The sequence below is a fragment of the Bos grunniens genome, chromosome 22 (genome assembly GCF_055505025.1).
Source record: "Bos grunniens cultivar Pamir isolate PY7600 chromosome 22, Bosgru_T2T1.0, whole genome shotgun sequence".
Taxonomy (NCBI): Eukaryota; Metazoa; Chordata; class Mammalia; order Artiodactyla; family Bovidae; genus Bos; species Bos grunniens.
Genome location: NC_141186.1, coordinates 15,599,988 through 15,619,343, shown reverse-complemented (window position 1 = coordinate 15,619,343; position 19,356 = coordinate 15,599,988). Strand labels below are relative to the sequence as shown.

The 19,356-nt window shown below is 43.8% G+C and overlaps 1 protein-coding gene across 22 annotated transcripts in view; it reads left to right on the top strand.

Moving 5' to 3' along the window:
* ANO10 (anoctamin 10) overlaps nucleotides 1-19,356 on the top strand; it is a 268,016-nt gene that overhangs the window by 213,737 nt on the left and 34,923 nt on the right. For 2 of the 22 annotated variants that reach the window (XM_086366281.1, XM_086366270.1), the window contains one exon: nucleotides 2,043-2,796. The exons of 19 other annotated variants lie outside the window; for them this stretch is intronic. Coding sequence is in view for 2 of the 3 variants with exons in the window: in XM_086366270.1 (XP_086222396.1) it covers nucleotides 2,043-2,102 (60 nt within the window). In the remaining variant the exon portion in view is untranslated. Of the gene's footprint in view, nucleotides 1-2,042; nucleotides 2,797-5,365; nucleotides 5,656-19,356 lie in introns of those variants that run through there. One more of the 22 variants, XM_086366274.1, reaches the window with a different exon arrangement.

The following is a 19,356-nucleotide window of genomic DNA, read 5'->3' as shown; positions in this document are numbered from 1 at the left end:
AAAAGGAAAAACAAAATTTTTACTTATCATTAGGAGTATATTTGTGTCTCTTGAATGGATGGTGGTGGATATCACATCACTATAATGTTAAGCATTTCTTGGATATCTTTAAAAGAGTGACCTTAGAATTTACTTTTAAAATGTCAATATTCACAGTATGCTAGAAAATACATTTTGCAGCTATTTTAATTTATGATGAAATGTTAGATGTCAGCTTAAAATTGTATGGGAGGGCATTTGGCATTCAAAACTTTTAGGGGTGATGTAAGCAGAAATTGTTTTAATTGAACAGCATTGTCTATGGAAGAGTTTTGGTAAATCAGGTTTCTCCACTGATTCCATTTCTAGTGAAGTTTCATAGACTGGGGCAGGCTGGCTGTGTACACACCTTTCCTCCAGGTCAAGGAGGTCTTATTTCATGTTAGTTAAGCTTTCTTCTCCTCTCACTTAGGATTTCACCCTGCCATGAATTTGTTCTAAAAAGCAAAGGGTCTTTCTCAGTGCTGGAGATGACTAGCACGTCTCATGTTACTGAACATATTTACCTGAAAGCCCTACTTCAGATTTGTCATATTTGCTTTGGAGGGATTGATGGATAATAGTGTTTACTATGGATGTGACTAAGTAATGTCCCCAGTCCTCTCGGCTCCTGGATTCATCTTCAGATACTCCCTAGCTGACAGTGAAGCAAAGTCCAGAGTCAAAGATGAGTTTGGTTTACGCTCATCTTCATTGAGAAGTGAAACATTAACCTAAAGTCTGTCTGTTTTTTTAAAAGACGAAAACCTCTAAGTGATTTTAAGCCTCTCTGAGGTCTTTTCTCCGGAGGACACAGACATGATTCTCTGATTAACATCCCTAGGAAAACGTGATTTTGGTGTTGATTTTACTGTTAAGTCTCTGGTGGAACAGAGGTACCCAGGAGGTGTTGACTCTGTGTGTGTGTGCGCACATGTGCTCAGTTGTGTCCAACTCTTTGCAGTCCCATGGGTTGTAGCCCCAGGCTCCTCTGTCCTTTGGGATCTTTCTGACCCAGGGATTGAACCCCCATCTCCTGCGTCTCCTACGTTGGCAGGATGGATTCTTTACCACTGAGCCACCTGGGAAGCCTGTTGACTCAGTATGTGTATCAACTGCCTCCATAGAGGGTGTTCTCCTTGCCCTGAAGGTGACATAATCTGTGCAGATGCAGCTCCAGTGTCTTGGATCCAAGTAGGGAGGGAGTCATGTTGAGTACTTGTGGTTTCCTAGGGCCTGGACTGCAAACCCAGGAAAAGCATCCTTCCCCCCACCTCCCACCCCTGCTGGTTTTCATTAAAATTATAATCTGAGACTAAAATCCATCCAGAGTACAACCTGGGCAGAAGGTCCTCTCTTGCTCTCTTGTCTCCTTCTGGCCCAGGGCTTTGCTGTGTGCTTGACACCGCTGCCTGGGTCACCAAGCTCACGCTGCTGCCAGTTGGAGACAAAGATTTTCATCATGTTTCCTCCTTAGTCTCACTGTGCGGAGGTTCTGGAAGGTCATAGGTGTGGAAGGTCACCCATTTTGTGCTTTTCAAAAACTCTAATTCAGTGGCATGTCTTTAGTTTACTTGCCCAACTAGTGTCATTTCTAGGATATAGAGTTTTTCTTTTTCTTTTTCACTCTGATGTTTACCTGTGTGTTTTGTAAACAAGTGGAGCTTCACCTCACTGGGCTGTTCCCGTGGACTAAAGGCAGAGAGGAGGGCTTCTGCCACATCTTCTGGTTAGTTGGGCCCTGATCAGAAGTGGAGTTATGGAAAACATTTTTAAGAATAAATCTCATTAGTGCCGAGCCTGTCGCCAGACTCTTTCACTGTCAAGTGACCAGAAATTGACAACAGACTTGTCAATAGGAAAGATCATTCATGAATAATTATTATATTGTGTTTAATTTATATTTGAATTGCTACTTTTCAATTCCATTTCCATGTTATGGACAAACGCGATTGAGAAATTTAAGTCATTGGACAGTTCTTTTTTGTGTGTAATTTTGTTTATTTTATTTTTGGCTGTGCTAGGTCTTTCTTGCTGCACGGACTTTTCTCCAGTTGCTGAGAGCGGGGCCTGCTGCTCTGTAATTGTAGTGTGCGGACTTCTCATTCCAGTGGCTTCTCTTGTTGTGGAGCTCGGACGCTAGGGTGCGTGGGCTTCAGTAGTTGCCGCGTGGGCTCAGCAGCTGCAGCTCTCAGATTCTGGAGCACAGGCTCAATAGTTGTGGCATGTGGGCTTCATTGCTCTGTAGAAGGGGGGGGGTCTACATGGATCAGGGATCAATCCTGTGTCTCCTGCATTGGCAGGTGGATTCTTTACCACTAAGCCACCAGGGAAGCCCTGGAAAGTTCTTACATTGGGCTGTACATCTTGAAAGTAAAACTTTCAAAAACGCATGTGTTAGGAATTCCCTGGTGGTCCAGTGCTTAGGACTCCAAGCTTTCACTGCCTGGGGTTCAGCCCCTGGTAGGATAACTAAGATCCCGAAAGCTGTGTGGTGCAGCCAAAAAAAAAAAAAAACCATATTTTTAGGCACCACACCATGAAGATTCTGTTCCCCTAAGTCTAAGATGGACCCAGATTACCTACATTTAAAAGACCCTTCCTTTTGCTCCAGGAACCTTCTCCTCAACCCCAGCCCCCAGCAAATCTGGATCCCAAGTACCGTCAGGTGAATGCTGAGAAGGAGCAAATTCTGAGTCAGTTTCTGCCCCAGGAATAAGTCAGGTAGCATATTCACACCTCAGATTTTTGTTTAATAAAATAAAAGGCTGGACTCATGGGCCAGAAATGTGCATGTTTTAGCGAACACCCAAGTGATTCCAGCGCGGGAGGTGTGGACCTACCGGGGGACCCACTGTGCTCTATGGACATGGCTGTTCCTCCAGCTCATGGGGCAGGGGCCACGGGGAGTGGGGGAGTGTGCATGGAGAAGAAGGATACCCAGAGCAGTTCTTTTCTCAGCATCAGATAGGAAACTGTGGCATTTCTAAATACATAAGCAAATGAGCTATACTTGAAGGTGAGAGGCAAACTGGGGAAAATAAAATTGTTTGCTTTGCAAAGGGCATCTTGAAATGATTAGACTTCAGTCGGTGAGACCTTTACAGAGAATTCTAGACAGTAAATATCAGCCTAGTGATGCCCTTTTATTTCTTTTCAAATTGATGTATTCAACTCTCAGTAATTTTTAAGATCCAGTTAAAAATAGAAAGGAGTCTTATCCAGGTACCATTTGCTTCCTGGCTGGCCTGGAGCACAAGGACACAACATCCTCAGTACAGTCATCCTTCTGGGCAGACCGCCCTCTCAGGAGCCGAGCGCCCACGGAAAGCCCGGGAGCTGGTCCAGTGGAGCCTCTAAGAAAGAACAGCCTCAGAAATCAGTTGAAAGAACAAATAAGGACTTGAAGAAGATGCCACGATGTGAATTATGGCCCTCCAGGGTTCTAACCAGATGTGAGACCTTGACCAGCTGGCCGTCTGGGCCAGCCTGCATGAAGTAACATTTTTGTTTTCTAGGGTTACGTGCTTTTAAGCCATTTCTGACGTTTCCCAGGAGCTTCTGAACTTTCCTTTCCCTGCCTATTTGTGCTCTCAAGGTGTGGTAGCAAGATCTGCATTCTTAATGGAAAGTTAGGAGTTTCACAATGAGGAATGAGGATGTTAAAGTATTTGACAATTGAGTATGTAATCACATGTTGGTCTGCCAACATGTCGTTCAGAAGGAAATATTGAATCCAGATAAAGAACTGACTGCTGAGGAGCCGGTTATGGAGGCAGTTGGTGCCGAAGCCTCCATCGTTGGGGAGGGGATGGTCCATTTCCCTGGGCGCCGAGTCGGCCCCAGCTTCATGAGCCCAAGCGACCTAAAGGTAAACTGAAGTCCACAGTTCCAGCAGACCCTCTGAGCTGGCTTCTCCCTCTCTCCCATGTCAGGAGTTTGTCTCACAGCCTCGTGCAGCTTCGGGGCAAGTGGGTTGACCCCCTGTTTTGGAGTCTCCACAGATGGCCCTCGCACACACGGGCAGAGTGAGGCAGCAGTGACACAGTGTGACACACCCATGTGAAGCAGGGCAGTGGCAGGGAGATGAGTTTGGTGACGGAGGAGGACCACCTCAGGCTTGGGTGCCCTGACTCACTGGGCAAACCAGGAGTGAGACGGTTGGTGAAACGGTGCCATGAAACCAGAGGGAATGGCGTGTCAATTCCACCTTTGCAGCAGCCCCGCCTGTTTTCATGATAAGAGCACAGCCGGGCAGTGGCGACGACCAAGGGTAGTAGCAGACAGCAAGCAGTGGGAGGACGGCTGAGCCAGGCATTCTTCTAAGCCTTCCACGTGGGCTACGACTCCTGATAGCAGTGCTCGGAGGTGGGCTCCGTTAGCCATTTGCACTTGATTTTTCACATGGTACATTTCTCTCCAATTCATAAATGATAACTGTCTTCAAAGTAGTGCACTAGCAAACACTGGTTCATGTACCTCTTACTGAGACCCCAAAGCAGGTCTCCTCTTACTTTTGGGTCTCACAGAGTCACACTGCTGGTAACCCTGACCACCCAGGGACCCCAGGCACCGCCAGCTGCTCAGACCTTCCCTCCCCGGAGAGCCCCCCTCTGGCATGTGACAGAGGGGCCTGGCGCCCACTTCTGTGTATTTACCCCTCTACCCCTCTGCCCTTGGCCAGGTGACGCCTTTCATACCCAAGTCCCCTCAGCCAGCTCTGACTAAATCTCCACTTAATCAAACTGAGTTTGTTGACTCATACATAGTTCAGAAGCTAATACATTAGGTAAATGACAAATGATGTCCTTGGACAAAAAAAGAGGAATCTTAAAATAGGTGCTCGGGCAAAAATGGAAACAGTTAGGTCATATGCCTTTCTGGGATCACTGGGGAAGGGAATACATTCTGAGGAATTACATGAGAGCACTTTAGAAGGACTCCATGCCTAGCCTTGATGAAGCCCAAATCCTACTTTTTCTGAAAGGACCGACTATGGTTGATATCAGTAAAAAGGGTAGCTCCCAAAGAGACCATAAAATAACCCTGAATCAAGCCAAATAGAATTCTAAAGTAGTTTTTGCTTGACTCTGGAATAATCCTGTCCCTACCACTGTTGGTTAGGGTTTTTTTTTTCCCCTCTGCAGTTTTTGCTCTGACTAAAGAAAAAACGTTTTAAAGTGCATGAAGGCGTCCAGACACTAGAATAAGATGCTTCATGAAAGCCCAAGAAAGCCTCTGATCATTTCTGTCTCCGTAGTAAACAATGTATATAAATTGCTACTTACTCTCATTTCCTAGTCCTCTGGGAAAAATTTAATATTTGTACATTTGATTATTCCCCCAGATGTAAAAGACATGGCTAAATCAGGACCAGATTTATTTTTTCTTCTGGAAATTACTGAATAAGCCATGGAACAGAATAAAATGTAGCATCTTCCTAGTCACCGTATGAGTTGATGAGCCGCAGTGAGGGCAGAAATGGCCTGGAAGCAGAGCTGTCCTCGGCAGAGAAGGGCCGCAGGTTCACTGTGCTCTGGGACTGATGCCCTGTGCTTTGGACCGTATGTCATTAAAATACGTCTGTGTTTGTAAAGGAAAAAATTCACCCTATAATAAACTATTCTAGAAATTTCAGAATGCTTGGAACTGCATGTTTAAAAAGAAAAGAAAGATGTTTTCTGGTGAGGTATTAAAAGTTCTTAGAGTTCCAGTCTCAGCTTCTATACTAGATTAGTGATTATACTGCCTTGAGGGCCCACATGTGTGAGAGCAGGTCTTCCTTCTCCACATAAATGCGTGGGCTGTTAGAAATACATCTATTTATTTTTAAAAAAAAACCAAATGTTCTAAGATGTATTTTTTTTTAATCTATTGGAGTATAATTGCTTTACAGTGTTCTGTTATTTTCAGCTATACAGCAAAGTGAATCAGTTATATGTATACATGTATCCCCTCTTCCTTGGATTTCCTTCCCATGTAGGTCACCAGGAGCACTGAGTTCCATGTGCTATACAATAGGTTCTCATTGCTGCTGCTGCTAAGTCGCTTCAGTTATGTCCAACTCTGTGCAACCCTGTAGACGGCAGCCCACCAGGGTCCTCTGTCCCTGGGATTCTCCAGGCAAGAACACTGGAGTGGGCTGCCATTTCCTTCTCCACTGTTCTCATTAGTTATCTTTCTTATACATAGTAGCATATGTATGTCAATCCCAGTCTCCCAGTTCATCTCACCTGGCTTCCCCCCTCTTGGTGTCCATACCTTGGTTCTCTACATCTCTGTCTTATTTCTGCTTTGCAGATAGGTTAATTCGTACCATTTTTCTAGATTCCACATAAATGCCTGAATACACAATATTTGTTTTTCTCTTTCTGACTTACTTCATTTCTAGGTCCATCCACATCCCTGCAAATGGTACAATTTTATTCCTTCTTAAGGCTGAGAAATACTCCATTGTATGTATATGTGCCACATCTTCTTTACCCATTCCTCTGTTGATGGGCATTTAGGTTGCTTCCATGTCCTGGCTATTGTAAACAGAGCTGCAGTATACATTGGGGTGCATGTGTCTTTTTGAATTATGATTTCCTCCAGGTATGGCCCAGGACTGGGATTGCTGGGTCATATGGTAGTTCTAGTTTTAGTTTTTGAAGGAACCTCCATACTGTTCTCCATAGTGACTGTATCAATTACATTCCCACCAACAGTGTAAGAGGGTTCTCTTTTCTCCACACCCTCTGCAGTATTTATTGTTTATAGTTCTTTTTGATGATGGTTGTTCTGACTGGCAGAGAAGGCAATGGCACCCCAATCCAGTACTCTTGCCTGGAAAATCCCATGGACAGAGGAGCCTGGTAGGCTGCAGTCCATGGGGTCACTAAGAGTCGGGCACGACTGGGCGACTTCCCTTTCACTGTTCACTTTCACGCATTGGAGAAGGAAATGGCAACCCACTCCAGTGTTCTTGCCTGGAGAATCCCAGGGACAGAGGAGCCTAGTGGGCTGCTGTCTGTGGGGTTGCACAGAGTCGGACACAACTGAAGCGACTTAGCAGCAGTAGCAGCAGCATTCTGACTGGAGTGAGGTGATATCTTATCATTTTGATTTGCATTTCTCTAATAATTAGTGATGTTAAGCATGTTTTCATGTGCCTTTTGGCCATCTGTATGTCTTCTTTGGAGAAATATCTGTTTAGGTCTTCTACCCATTTTTTGATTGGTTTGTTTTTTTGATACCAAGCTGCATGAGCTGTTTGTATATTTTAGAGATTAATCCTTTGTCCATTGCTTCATTTGCAAATATTTTCTCCCATTCTGTGGGTTGTCTTTCTTCTTGTTTATGGTTTCCTTTGCTGTGCAAAAGCTTTTAAGTCTCATTAGGTCCCATTTGTTTGTTTTTGTTTTTATGTTTTATTATCCTAGGAAGTGGATCAGAGAAGATCTTGCCACTATTTATGTCAAAGAGTGTTCTGTTTATGTATTCCTCTAAGAGTTTTTAGTGTCCAGACTTACATTTAGGTCTTTAATCCATTTTGAGTTTATTTCTGTTTATGATGTTAGAGAGTGTTCTAATTTCATCCTTTTACATGTAGCTATCCAGTTTTCCCAGCACCACACGTGGAAGAGACTGTCTTTTCTCCACTATATGCTCTTGCCTCTCTTGTCATAGATTAGGTGACCACAGGTGTGTGGGTTTATCTCCGGGCCTTCTATCCTGTTCCATTAATGTATATTTCTGTTTTTTGTGCCAGTACCATACTGTCTTTATTACTGTAGCTTTGTTGTTCTAAGATATTAAAAGACTGTATTATTGGCTTTATTAATATCAAAGATATATTTCTGTGGCTACCAGACTAGAAGCATCTTAGAGACAGGATTGCTTCAGATACAGAATTCATATCTGTTGAATGAATGAGTCAGTAATTAGGTGATGGGCCACAGCCTCATCCCTTTGTGCCTTTTTCTGTTATTAAATTGTAGTCCTTTGGCTTTGAGGTTGTCCTCTGTGTGTTAGATTTGGGATTTAGGAAACCATCGTTGAGTTCTTACTGTGTCAGGAAGCCATAGGCTCTTTTAAAAATTACTTCCATTTTTAATTACTAGTAAACTGTTAAAATGGAAAACCTCTTTTTAAATATAATAAATAATATTATTTTGCATGGATTTCCAATGCTACAGAACCTCAGGGATATGATTGAATATCGTATCATATAGTGAATGTAAACCTGAGATTGGGCTGGAAATACAGTGATTGAGAGCCTTGGAAATTGAGCCTTTAAAGTAAATCCGTAAGAGTAGGATATATAGTGATTTGCTTCTTTCTCCTAAGAATAGAATGCAGAAAACAGGAAATATTCAGATTTAAGGACTTCCTGAAATATTTAACTAAAGGAAGGTAACCATTTCATGTTGATAACAGCTCTAAGAATATAAGTAGTTAATTCTACTGAATTCATAATGAATCAAAATTAAAGTACAGATATTAAAATTCAGCAACAAATATCGAGGACATGGTATGGTCAAAGCACAAAAATGTGGAGCATCACAAAGTCCCATAACTCATATGATTGTCAAATGGTAGAATTGAAAAGCCTGTAGAAAAGACCCTGTCCCAAAGGCAGACTGTACAGTCTAAGGAAAGGGTCATTAGCTATGGTTGTTACCTTCCAAAGTGGTCTCCAGTGACCCCTGCCTCCTGGCGTCCATACCCTGGGAGTCCCCACCAACCCTCTACTCTGTTTGGTCTGTGTAATCAGTAGAGTACTGCAGAAGTGTTGGTATGTCTCTTCTGGGGCTAGGTCATAAGACAGACATTGTGGCTTCTGCCCTCTTCTCCCTCGTCGTGGATCATTTGCTTTTGGGAAGTTAGCTGCCATGCTGTGAGAACACTCTACATTAGGCAGGTCATCCAGAGGACACAACTGCTGGTTGGCCCCAGAGGTGGATGTAGGCAGTCGAGGCTCCTCAGCCCTCCCCCGTCCTTGGAGTGTACGTTCTGCCCACCATTCCCACACTGGGAGCGGTTTCAAGGACGCAGCCTTGAGGGAGTCATGTCTTGTGCCTGTGACTGAACACAGTGAAAGCCTTTATATTAATTTTTAAGGTTTTGATGGGTGGATGCAGAGATCTTGCAGCCATCCAAGACAAGCGTTGTCTGTAATTTCTTTTGTTTATTAAAATTTCCCCCTAGCAGTCTGGAGTGCTCTTCCCCTTTCTTTGGTCTCTCTTTGCCCGCCGTGTAAGGGGGCCAGTCACCTGGGGGATTCCTGAAGTTGCAGACCAACACTCAGGCCACCAGTGGAGAGGCCCACATGACTAGGAATGTGATTGACCACCAATAGCCACGTGAACAAACCATCTTGGAAGCACATAGTCTAATCCAGGGGTTGGCAGACTTTTTCTGTAAAAATATAGTAAATACTTTAGGTGTGTGGGCCATAGACTCTCTCTTGAACCTACTCAGTCCTGCTATTACAGAGCAAAAGCTGCCATGCCCAGTATGGGAATGAAAGGAAGAGACTGTGTTCCAATAAAACTTTATTTACAAGAACAGGCAGTAGGCCAGGTTTGGCCTGAGGACTGCAGCTTATCACCCCTCCTGTAGCCTGTCAAGCCTTCAGAAGACTGCAGTCACTGCCTGTGTTCTGACTGAAGCTTCCTGAGAGTCCCTGAGCCAGAGCCACCCAGCTGCTTCCAAATTCCTGAGAATAAATACTTAATGTTTAAGCCACTAAGTTTTGAAGTATTTTGTCACACAATAGTAGATAACTAAATAGGTAACTAATCCAGGAAAGGAGGCTGGCTGACAGATGAACGAAGCTTGGCTGTGAGTTGATAACTATTGAAGCTAGGTGGTGGGTAGCACCATGGAGGTTCATTATATTATTATCTCTACTTCTGTGTAATAAAAGGTTAAAAGGAATCCCAAAAAAACAGAAAAAGAAACTATTAGAGAATTATCTAAAATCAGAGCATCAATAAATCCTGGTGCTTGTGCTGCTCACCCATGTCTCTGGCTCTGAACCCTGTGTTCTCTTGGCCCCCTCTTCTAGCAAAGCCTTGGCTGTTTGCCTGTATTTTTCCATCGATTCATTGCCACATTAATACTTTCAACTTAATATCCAAGATAGTTCTTTGAACTTTGATGCCATTGCTGCCGTTGAACCATCTTTGAGGCTTTTCCACTTTATTCCTCTACACTGTTGTTGCTGTTCAGTCACTAAGTTGTGTCCAACCCTTTGCGACCCCGTGGACTGTAGCCCACCAGGCTCCTCTGTCTCCTCTGTCCATGGAGTTTTTCCAGGCGTGAGAACTGGAGTGGGTTGCCATTTCCTTCTCTAGAGGATCTTCCTGGACGAGGGAACGAACCCACTTTGGAAACAAACCCCTGCTTTGGCAGGCGTACTCTCTACCTCTGAACCACCTGGGAAGCCCCTCTTTACACTGTAGACTGTAAAAAACAGTCATTACCGAGAGATGGAGCCCTGTTCAAAGATCTACAGAGTCCAGCCTTGACATGACCTGGGGTATAATAATAGTTTACATTCTTACTGATCTTGGCTCTCAGGAGGATACTAGCAAATCCAATACCTTAATGAATTCTTACACAGCCTGGGAGGGTAGGTCTGGCAGGTTTCACTCTAGCATTTTATAGATGAGAAATTTGGAGACTCAGAGTTTAAATGGCCTTCCCTGGTGACTCAGACAGTAATGAAATCAACTACAATGCAGGAGACCTGGGTTCAATCCCTGGGTCTGGAAGATCCGCTGGAGACGGGAGTGGTTACCCACTCCAGTGTTCAGCAGGGTCCAGAATCTAGCCTCTGGTCCAGTGTTCTTTCTTCCTCCCTGTACCACCTCTCCCGGGCTTGAGGAGAAGCAGGTAGAATTTGACTTCAAATGAAATGACTATGTGAAATACCTCACACAGCACTTGGTACATGGGCTCTCAGTCAGTGTGTTTACATTCCCTTTAAAACACCTTCGAAATTGGAAATCACCTTGACAGGGTTTTAACTGGCAGTATAAATGATAATGTGTTAATTGTTAGGTGCATGAAATAGATATTTGAAATAACCTATCTTTTGATTGATTACACTGATCCCCAAAAGGGTTCTTGTGTTTGATTCAGAGAACAGGTCTGGATTATTCTGCTTCTGTAGTTCCCCAGGACAATCATGAAATAAGCTTTAGTGTTAGATTTTGAACAGCTCATGCTTTCTGTACACTTAACCAAATGTCCTTGGTGATGACATTTACAAATGAGATACAACTTTGAGAACAGGCGAAGAAGGTAGTGGGAAAGCAGAGAGCAAAATGCCAAATGTGAAAAAATACCTCTGAATGCCAAAACTCAGTTCACCAGGACATCATTTCTCTCCTTTCTTCTTTCAGAGATCTGTCTAAATAATGTTGTGTGTTCCTATCCTTAGCATGTGGTTAGGAGGAAATGAATTTTTCCATCAAACATTTTTGAGTTTTCATTTCTTTCCTTCCTATTGGTGGCAGTCCTTTTAGATAAAGTCTACAAGGCACTTACTACTGGCCAGGTAACTTTGTTTTCAGGGCTGTAGCTTTATATCCTTCATTCTCCCCCCACCCTAAGGCAAATTTGGGGAAAAAATCTCATTTGTTTGGAATCTTATATTGTTATTTTATTTGTTATTTTGAATCTTAAGTTTCTCTCCAGTTCTTCATTCAAGTTGCTTAAAGCAGTGTTTTTGTGGGTAGATTTGCAGCTTCTTTTGTTTAAATTGTTTTGGGAAAAAAATGATAATCGTATTTTAAATTTGCAAGTCTGGTTTTAGTCATAGGCACGAGAGAAAAATGAGCTGCCAAATGTCTGGAAAACACAACTCCAACCTCCTCTACTTTCACATGTGATAAATACTGCTTTGAGTAGAAACAGAAAAATCCAGATTGTTTTTTTTTAAACTTCTTGGACTAATGGATTCACCATTTTTTAAGGTATGTTGTAGAAAACCATTTGCAAAAACTTGAATCTGGTTTATTTAAACTGTATGCAGGATAGCATGCACAAATCATTGTGAAAATGATCTGTGATTAAACAATTACAGTCAGAACAGTGTACTAAGGAATTGTAATTCTCACAGTCTCTACCAAAATACTGACCTTAAAGGAAGTGTGTAGATCCTCTGAGGATGTACAGTGTGCCAGGAACTGGGTGGGTGGTTTGCAAATGGCTTTTGGCATCAGGTATAGGTGTCTTGGGAATTCCAGCTTTACCATTACTGAGTAACTGGACAAGTTCCGAAACCTCTCTGGGCCTCAGTTTCATCCTCTGTAAAATGGGCATAATGTCAGGAACAAACACATGGGGTGAGCAAGTAGATGGAGGCACAAATCAGAGCCTCTAAATCTATGGCTTTTCTACCATTTTCTACCATAGAACAAATGGGTATAAAGAACAGACTTTTTTTTAATTGGAATACAGTTGCTTCACAATGTTGTGTTAGTTTCTGCTGTGTAGTAAAGTGAATCAGCTATATGTATGCATATATCCCCTCCCTCTCGAACCTCCCTCCCACCCCAGTCCTCTAGGCTGTCACCAGGCTGAGGTCCCTGTGCTTTGCAGCAGGTTCCCACTAGCTGTCTGTTTTACACATGGTAGTGGTTATACATCCCAGTTTCCCAATTCATCCCACCTTCCCCTTCCTGCTCTGTGTCCACATATCCATTCTCTACATCTGCGTCTCTATTCCTGCCCTGCAAATAGGTTCTTCTGTACCATTTTTCTAGATTCTACCTATATGTGTTAATATATGATGCTTGCTTTTCTCTTTCTGATTTACTTCACTCTATATGACAGACTCTGGGGTCCATATATATCTCTAAAAATGATCCAATTTTGTTCCTTTTTATGGCTGAGTAATATTCCATTATATATATGTACCACATCTTCTTTATCCATTCCTTTATCCTTTATCCATTCCATATCCATGTTAATGGACATCTGAGTTGTTTCCGTGTCTTGGGTATTGTACAGAGTGTTGCAGTGAACATTGGAAGGTATGTATCATTTTTACTTATGGTTTTCTCAGGGTAAATAACAGACTTCTCAGTGGAGTGCCACAAGAAACTTTTGGCCACTAGGAAATAAAATCCTCCTTTTTAATAGTTCATCCATGGAGATCCTGCCGAAGAGAAATAACTACTTACTTTGAAAATTGCCCTGCTTTCTGGCAATGAGCAGTCTTGGATCCCTCCAAGCCCTGGGATTCCTTAAAAATTGTTGCTGTCCAGCTGTATTTTAACCCCTAACAAGCCCTCTTGAAATTCTAATCAACAAAAATTAATTTGGATTTCAAGTGGATTCTGGAAGTGAAGAGTGGTGGCAGGTCACCGGATGGCACCCCTTCCTTCAGAAATCACAGTGGGGCTCTCAATGGATGGTTCTTCTTGGGCTCATGCTTGAAAGTCTTTGCTCATTCAGTGGCAGAATTCACTGAGTGGTAGAAATGAATTAGAGCCTAGAGTTTCTCATAAGAATAATGATATTAATTCACCATGATAGAGCTGAGCTCCAGGTATAAAATTCTATAGAATCTTTGCGTGCCAGTCAGCCGCTGTTCTCCTTTCTTTTACCCCCTCCTCCCACTCCTCATCTTTATCTCTTCTTTCTTTTTCAGTTTTCCAAGAAAGGAAAAGGGCAGAGTAGCCACTCTGAATTCGTTGATGTCCAAAAGCCTTCCCTTAACCTTCATTCTTTGTCTTTGGGTTACTAGTTGGAACCTCTTTTTTTGGCTTCATTTCCTTTTAGTAAATTATCCTGCTTTTCCTTCCATTTATCTTTGCAGGGGCTCGTGCATCCCTTTTGTTCTGCTGTTTCTGTCTTTCAGCCTTCTAGGACTTAGTCTCACACCCTTTCCAGGGATGAGCTCAGGCCCAGAGGTCTGTGCTGCCAGCCAGCCTTCCTGCTGGGGAAGCTGTTGAGGATTACGTCCGTCATAAGGCCTGGCTTCTCTGAATGGTTGTGGTGGAGGGGATTGTTGTGTGGTTGGGGGCTTCAGAGCCCTGCCTTTTCAGCTGCAAGTGGCCCACGCTGGCCAGGCAGGCTTGGTGAAGCCCTCCCAGTGCCACTGATCCCTGCGGGTGTCCCAGGGGACACACAGGCTGCTTTCCTGGTAAGAGCAGGTGAGGTGAGAATGGGTCTGATTCAGACCCTGCTGTCAGGGACGCAGCCCTGCAGCCCACTTAATTGCCTGTTCTCTGAAGAAAATGCTCTGCCTCCGTGGATGATTGTATAATTTTTCACTTGTAAGGGTTGCCCCACTAGATGCAAACAAGGAACGTGTCTTTAACTGAACTGGAACCAGAAAGGTTCACACATTCTAGGGTGGAGAAAACTCTATGTTCATCCTCTCCTGTGGCCTCTTTTATAGTCAGACATAGGCACAGAAACGTGGAAAGTAGGACTGAACAGGAAACAAAAAGTGGAGCGTTTGAGGTCTCCCACAGCTGCGGCCTCCAGACATATCTGGACTGTTGTAATCCCAAGTACAGGCTGTTTTTATGGCTCTATCATAGCCAAGATTTTGTTTGAGATCATAGTGCACATCATTTTCATTGTTCAAACAAGGCAGGGAATAAAGGCCATTGTTTGCCTCGTGTATGGTTTCTTTCATTTGATGAAAAAGGAGTACTCTCTCTCTGACTGAGAAGTGGTACTAGAGCGCCTCCCTGTAAAGATGAGCATTTGATTGAGAAGGGCCAAGAGCCATCCAGAGTGGGAACCGGGCGCTCCATAGGTCTGGCTGCTAAGTGGGCTGGTGCCTCAGCCATTGACTGTTGTCAGCCACTGTCAGCGGTCACACTGGGACGATGGTGCCACCAGGGCTCTGGGCTGACAGCTCTCATGACCGCCTTTCCACGTTCTCTTACAACTCTCTGCTCTGGCATTTCCGATTTGCCACATTTTTACTCACCATTCTTCAGCCTTCTTCAGATTCCCACTCGAGCCCTGTGTTCTTGGTTAGAGGGTGGATGAGTGGTAACTAGTTAGTATCACTATCTAGTATAAGTAGTTAGCATCACTGAGTTAGTATCACCAACTCAGAGGGCAGAGTGGGTTTGGTTTTCATTCATGTGTCCTTGTGTGACCTGGTTGTTTTTCCATCCCTGGCTTCAGGAATCTTAAATTTAAGTCATGAGCTTGTGACGGTTCAGACGTGTCTGTTATTTGGACTTGAGAATTCCCGGGTAGTCCAGTTGTCAGGACTTGGCACTTTCACTTCTGAGAGTGCAGGTTCAATCCAGAGTTGGGGAACTAAGATCCCACAAGCTGCGCAGTGCGGCCTTAAAAAAAAAAAAAAAAGATATTAAAAAATTTAATAAAATACTTATACACATCACCCCTCTAGTACCTGGGCCTGTGCTGTAGACAGACACAGGGCACTCACATCAAACAGTTTCACGGTAGAGAGAAAACATCGAAGTTCCTGAGAGTTAATTACATCTTAACACAGTGGCAGTCTTGGGAAGAAGTCTGCCACTTCCCAAATCTTGGGAAGAAATTGTTGGTTAGCCCATAGTTAATCCCCTTGAAACTAAGTTTTCTGAGAAGCAGTGGCTCGACTCCAGGATGTTCTTGTTGCGGCGCTGCAGTACAGATGGAGCCATCTTTCAATGGGCCTCCACTAGGCGTGAAGCCTCCTGCTTGTTTGCAGCCCAGGCATACACTATCCACTGTTCTGGGCACCCTGACGATGGCATCACTCCATGGAGAGTCAGGACGAACGGGAGCCTCATGGAGACTCCCCCCAGCCTGCTCTGTGAGTTACCTCAAGTGTGTTTCCATCGATTTGATTAGGGAACAAAGAACCAAAGAAAAATAGAATGTCTTTTCAAAACTGAGCCCCACTCCTCTGCCAGCCCCCTGGGCTTCCCAAGGATTAAATCTCATTTAATCTTCCTTCATCAGAGACATCAGTGTTTGCTTTCAGACACACAAAGTCATGAGTCTTCAGCTGGAAGACAGTGGCCAAAATCAGTATGATCTGCTTTTGAAGGAATGTGAATGGGGAGGCAAGTTTCTCTCATGGGAAAATTACAAGACACCAAGGTGGTATGAAGTGTGGCACCAGAGTCGGCTGGGTTGCCCTCTGGTCCCTAGTGTAGCACCCAGTACATCCTGGATTAATGTGTCAGTCAGATGGCATCGGTGCCTGTCCAGTTACCCAGCACCAGCTCTCTTCCAGGGTAACTACATTCACGTGTAATAGCAAATCGCATCACTTATTGCCAAGGCCGTAGATGTGACGGTTGAGGTAATCATTAGTTTTCAGTGCACACACCAGAACCTCGTCATGGAATGTCTTTTTATAAGTGAACCAGTGAGGAAGGTGTTAGCTTCTATCTGTCACATCCCCAGAACCACGATCATTTATCAAGAGTCATCAGAGGAAAGTGATCCTTCAGACCGCTTGCGGTCATATTCTCCACCTGGAAACGGTCACAGAAAACATCTTTTTTGCAAGTATAGCACCGTTGTACTCAGAGTAGAAGTCCTAATGCAGCTCAGTGCAGAGGGCTGGCGCACATGTCTCTGCCTGTTAAGATGGGTGAGGCTAATAGGGTGCAGTGGGCTTGGAGACGTTCCTGCATCATTAGTCTTACAAAAGGTACATCGTGCTTCCTTATGGTTTTTAAGAGCACATCAAAAATAGTTTACTATGCTGCTGGCTTGGAATGTCTATTTTTTTTTTAAGAGAATTTAAATTCAGAAGGACTCAGGATATTGCAGCCATAGAATGTTTCATTACCATCTAGGTAATGGAATTCAAGTAGTATCACCCAGCAGAATCAGATATGGGGCCAGCAAGAAGATATTAATATTTTAAAATATATTTTAAAACGACAGTAATACAATGTATTTAAAATTACTTGGAGGGAAAATCTTCTTGACATAACTTTGTAGTAAATACCCTTGAAAAACACAACTTGTACAACATTCTCATTCCCTTTGTTTTTACCTTTTTCTCAGCATATGTTAAATATAGAAGATTTTGTGAGGCAGGAAAAGGTTAGATCATCTCACAGAGTAGAATATATCTTATTGTTCATTTTCCAAAGCAAATAGTGTGGTGGTATCCCAGCTTCTCATCTAACACAAGTGAAGGACACAAATCATTCTCTTCCTCCTTTGAATCTTCTTCTCAAAGGATGGATCCTCAGGAGTAATAATGCTGACAAAGAATAATATTCGTATGTAATGTAAAAAGTTGTAAAAAGTCAACCCCCACTTAAAGACACTTAGCTTTGATAGTGCTTTTTGTTAACACGACATTCACCCTGAGTAAGAGATACAAATTGTATGGGTTAGTTTTTTGATCTGACTCACAGTTTAGTAATGTTGTATGCATATGCTCTTGAATGGATTTCTTGTTTGTTATTAACTGTTCTTCTATTGTATATTAAAATCAAGTGGTAAAATTCCTTCTCTTTCTTGGGAGCAGTTAGTTAAAAGTAACATGAACTATGTTTTGTATCTGAGGAAACAGGATTCTGAAAGATACAGATGCTCAGCTACAGAGGAAGTAAGAGCGGTGCTTCCTCTTTTTGCTGGTGGCCTCAGCCCCAGCTGTTCCACGTCTGGTCCTCTCCCATGGATGCTGGCTATCTGGGCACTGGTGGTGGTGATGTGTGTGTTTAAATCGGCGTCATCAGATAGTGCTGAATACTTCATAGTTAAGGTAACTTGAAAGCAAGAAGAGGTTGATGTTGGACAAGTATTGTAACCAATCAGGAAATACCTGGAGTACAGAACTCTTACCCTGTGATCAAGTATAAGCGAAGAGCCAGCAAGAGGGTGAGCCAGTCCTGTCCCCAGGGCCAGGTGCCCGCGTGGGTCTGTTCACTGGGTGAGGGTGAGGAGCTCTGCAGTTTGACTCACTCACTCAGCAGACACACTGTGCACCTTTGAGGTGCCTTAAACATGGGGCAGTGTGAGAGGAGCAGATTGGGACATGGTATATATCCGTTATATCTCTTAAGTGCTGGTAAAAATTCTTCACTTGCCAGACCCTTAAATTATGCCTTTGAATTCCTCAAAGGAGGAAGCACTTGGGTTGAAAGTCAAACCCATTTTAAAAATCACAGTATATACTGCTGGTTTTCCTTATGTCTTTATTTTCATTTGGTGTCTTAAAAAGTACAGAAATTATCATTTCTAAGGACTATAATAATATAACCCAGACCTCTAAGGTGTACTTAATAAATTAACTATGCTTGTAAATCAGTTTTTAGAAGAACTAAGATTCTTCTTTTACATCACTGGGGAAGTCTCTCTGACCAAGAACTGCTCATGACGGTAACAAGCAGTGTCGTCTCGAGGTTCCCTTTGCTAGCGTTAGGAACTCACATCCCTGACTTGTGACTTTAAAGGGTACGTGGACTTTGCCACCGTTTTTTTTTTAGGGACACTTTCTTTTTAGCAGGACTGTGATGTAGAGTGTGTCGCCAGGCTCCCCTCTCACCCTGGGGGAAGGTGTCACCTGCCCTCTTCCTGGACTCTGCCTCCCTCTCTCCTCTCGGTCCAGCTCCCGCTCTGTGGCCACAGCTGCTCTCCCAGATGTAAGCATAACGCTGCATCATGCTCCTGCTCAGAGTCCTTCAGCACCTCCGCCTTCCTCAGGAGGCACCTGGCCCCTCACTGTCCCGTGTTTCCGCCTCACTTCCCCACTCAAACCCTCTGCCCGGCCGCACAGAACGGCACTCTGGTCCCAGGACACCCCTGGCCTTCTCCCTTTGCACGTCCTCTTCCTTCCGCTGGCTCCCGTGTCCCCTTGTCTTCCTGGCAGCTCTTCTCTTTGAAGGCTTGTGGGCATGGCCCCAGGGAGGCTGTCACTTGCAGGCACGGGTCCTGCCCCCTGTGCTCTCTGCTGTACACCCCTGTGTCCTGGATGGGCCGCAGCTAGAGTGTGGCTCCTCTGTGTGTGCTCAGGACCCAACTTGTTGTGGACGTGCCTTCTAGAGTGACATCTTCCCCCTTGACCTGGCGACCCCCTGTTTGTATGACTGTTTACCCAGAGAAGGTAGTACCATCTTTGTGAAGGATCCTGAGGGACAGGCCCTGTTTCTGGGAGCAGAGAAGGATGGAGTGGGGAGAGAAACATTTTAGTTGGGATTAGAACCCCTGCAGTCAGTTTGACACATTCCTTGGGTTAGGGCCATGGTCCCCAACTTTTTCTGGAACCAGGAACTGGTTTCATGGAAGGCAGGTTTTCCACAGACTAGGGAACGGGAGAGGGATTGTTTCCAGATGATTCAAGCATATTACTTTTATTGTGCGCTTTATTTCTATTATTACATCAGATATATA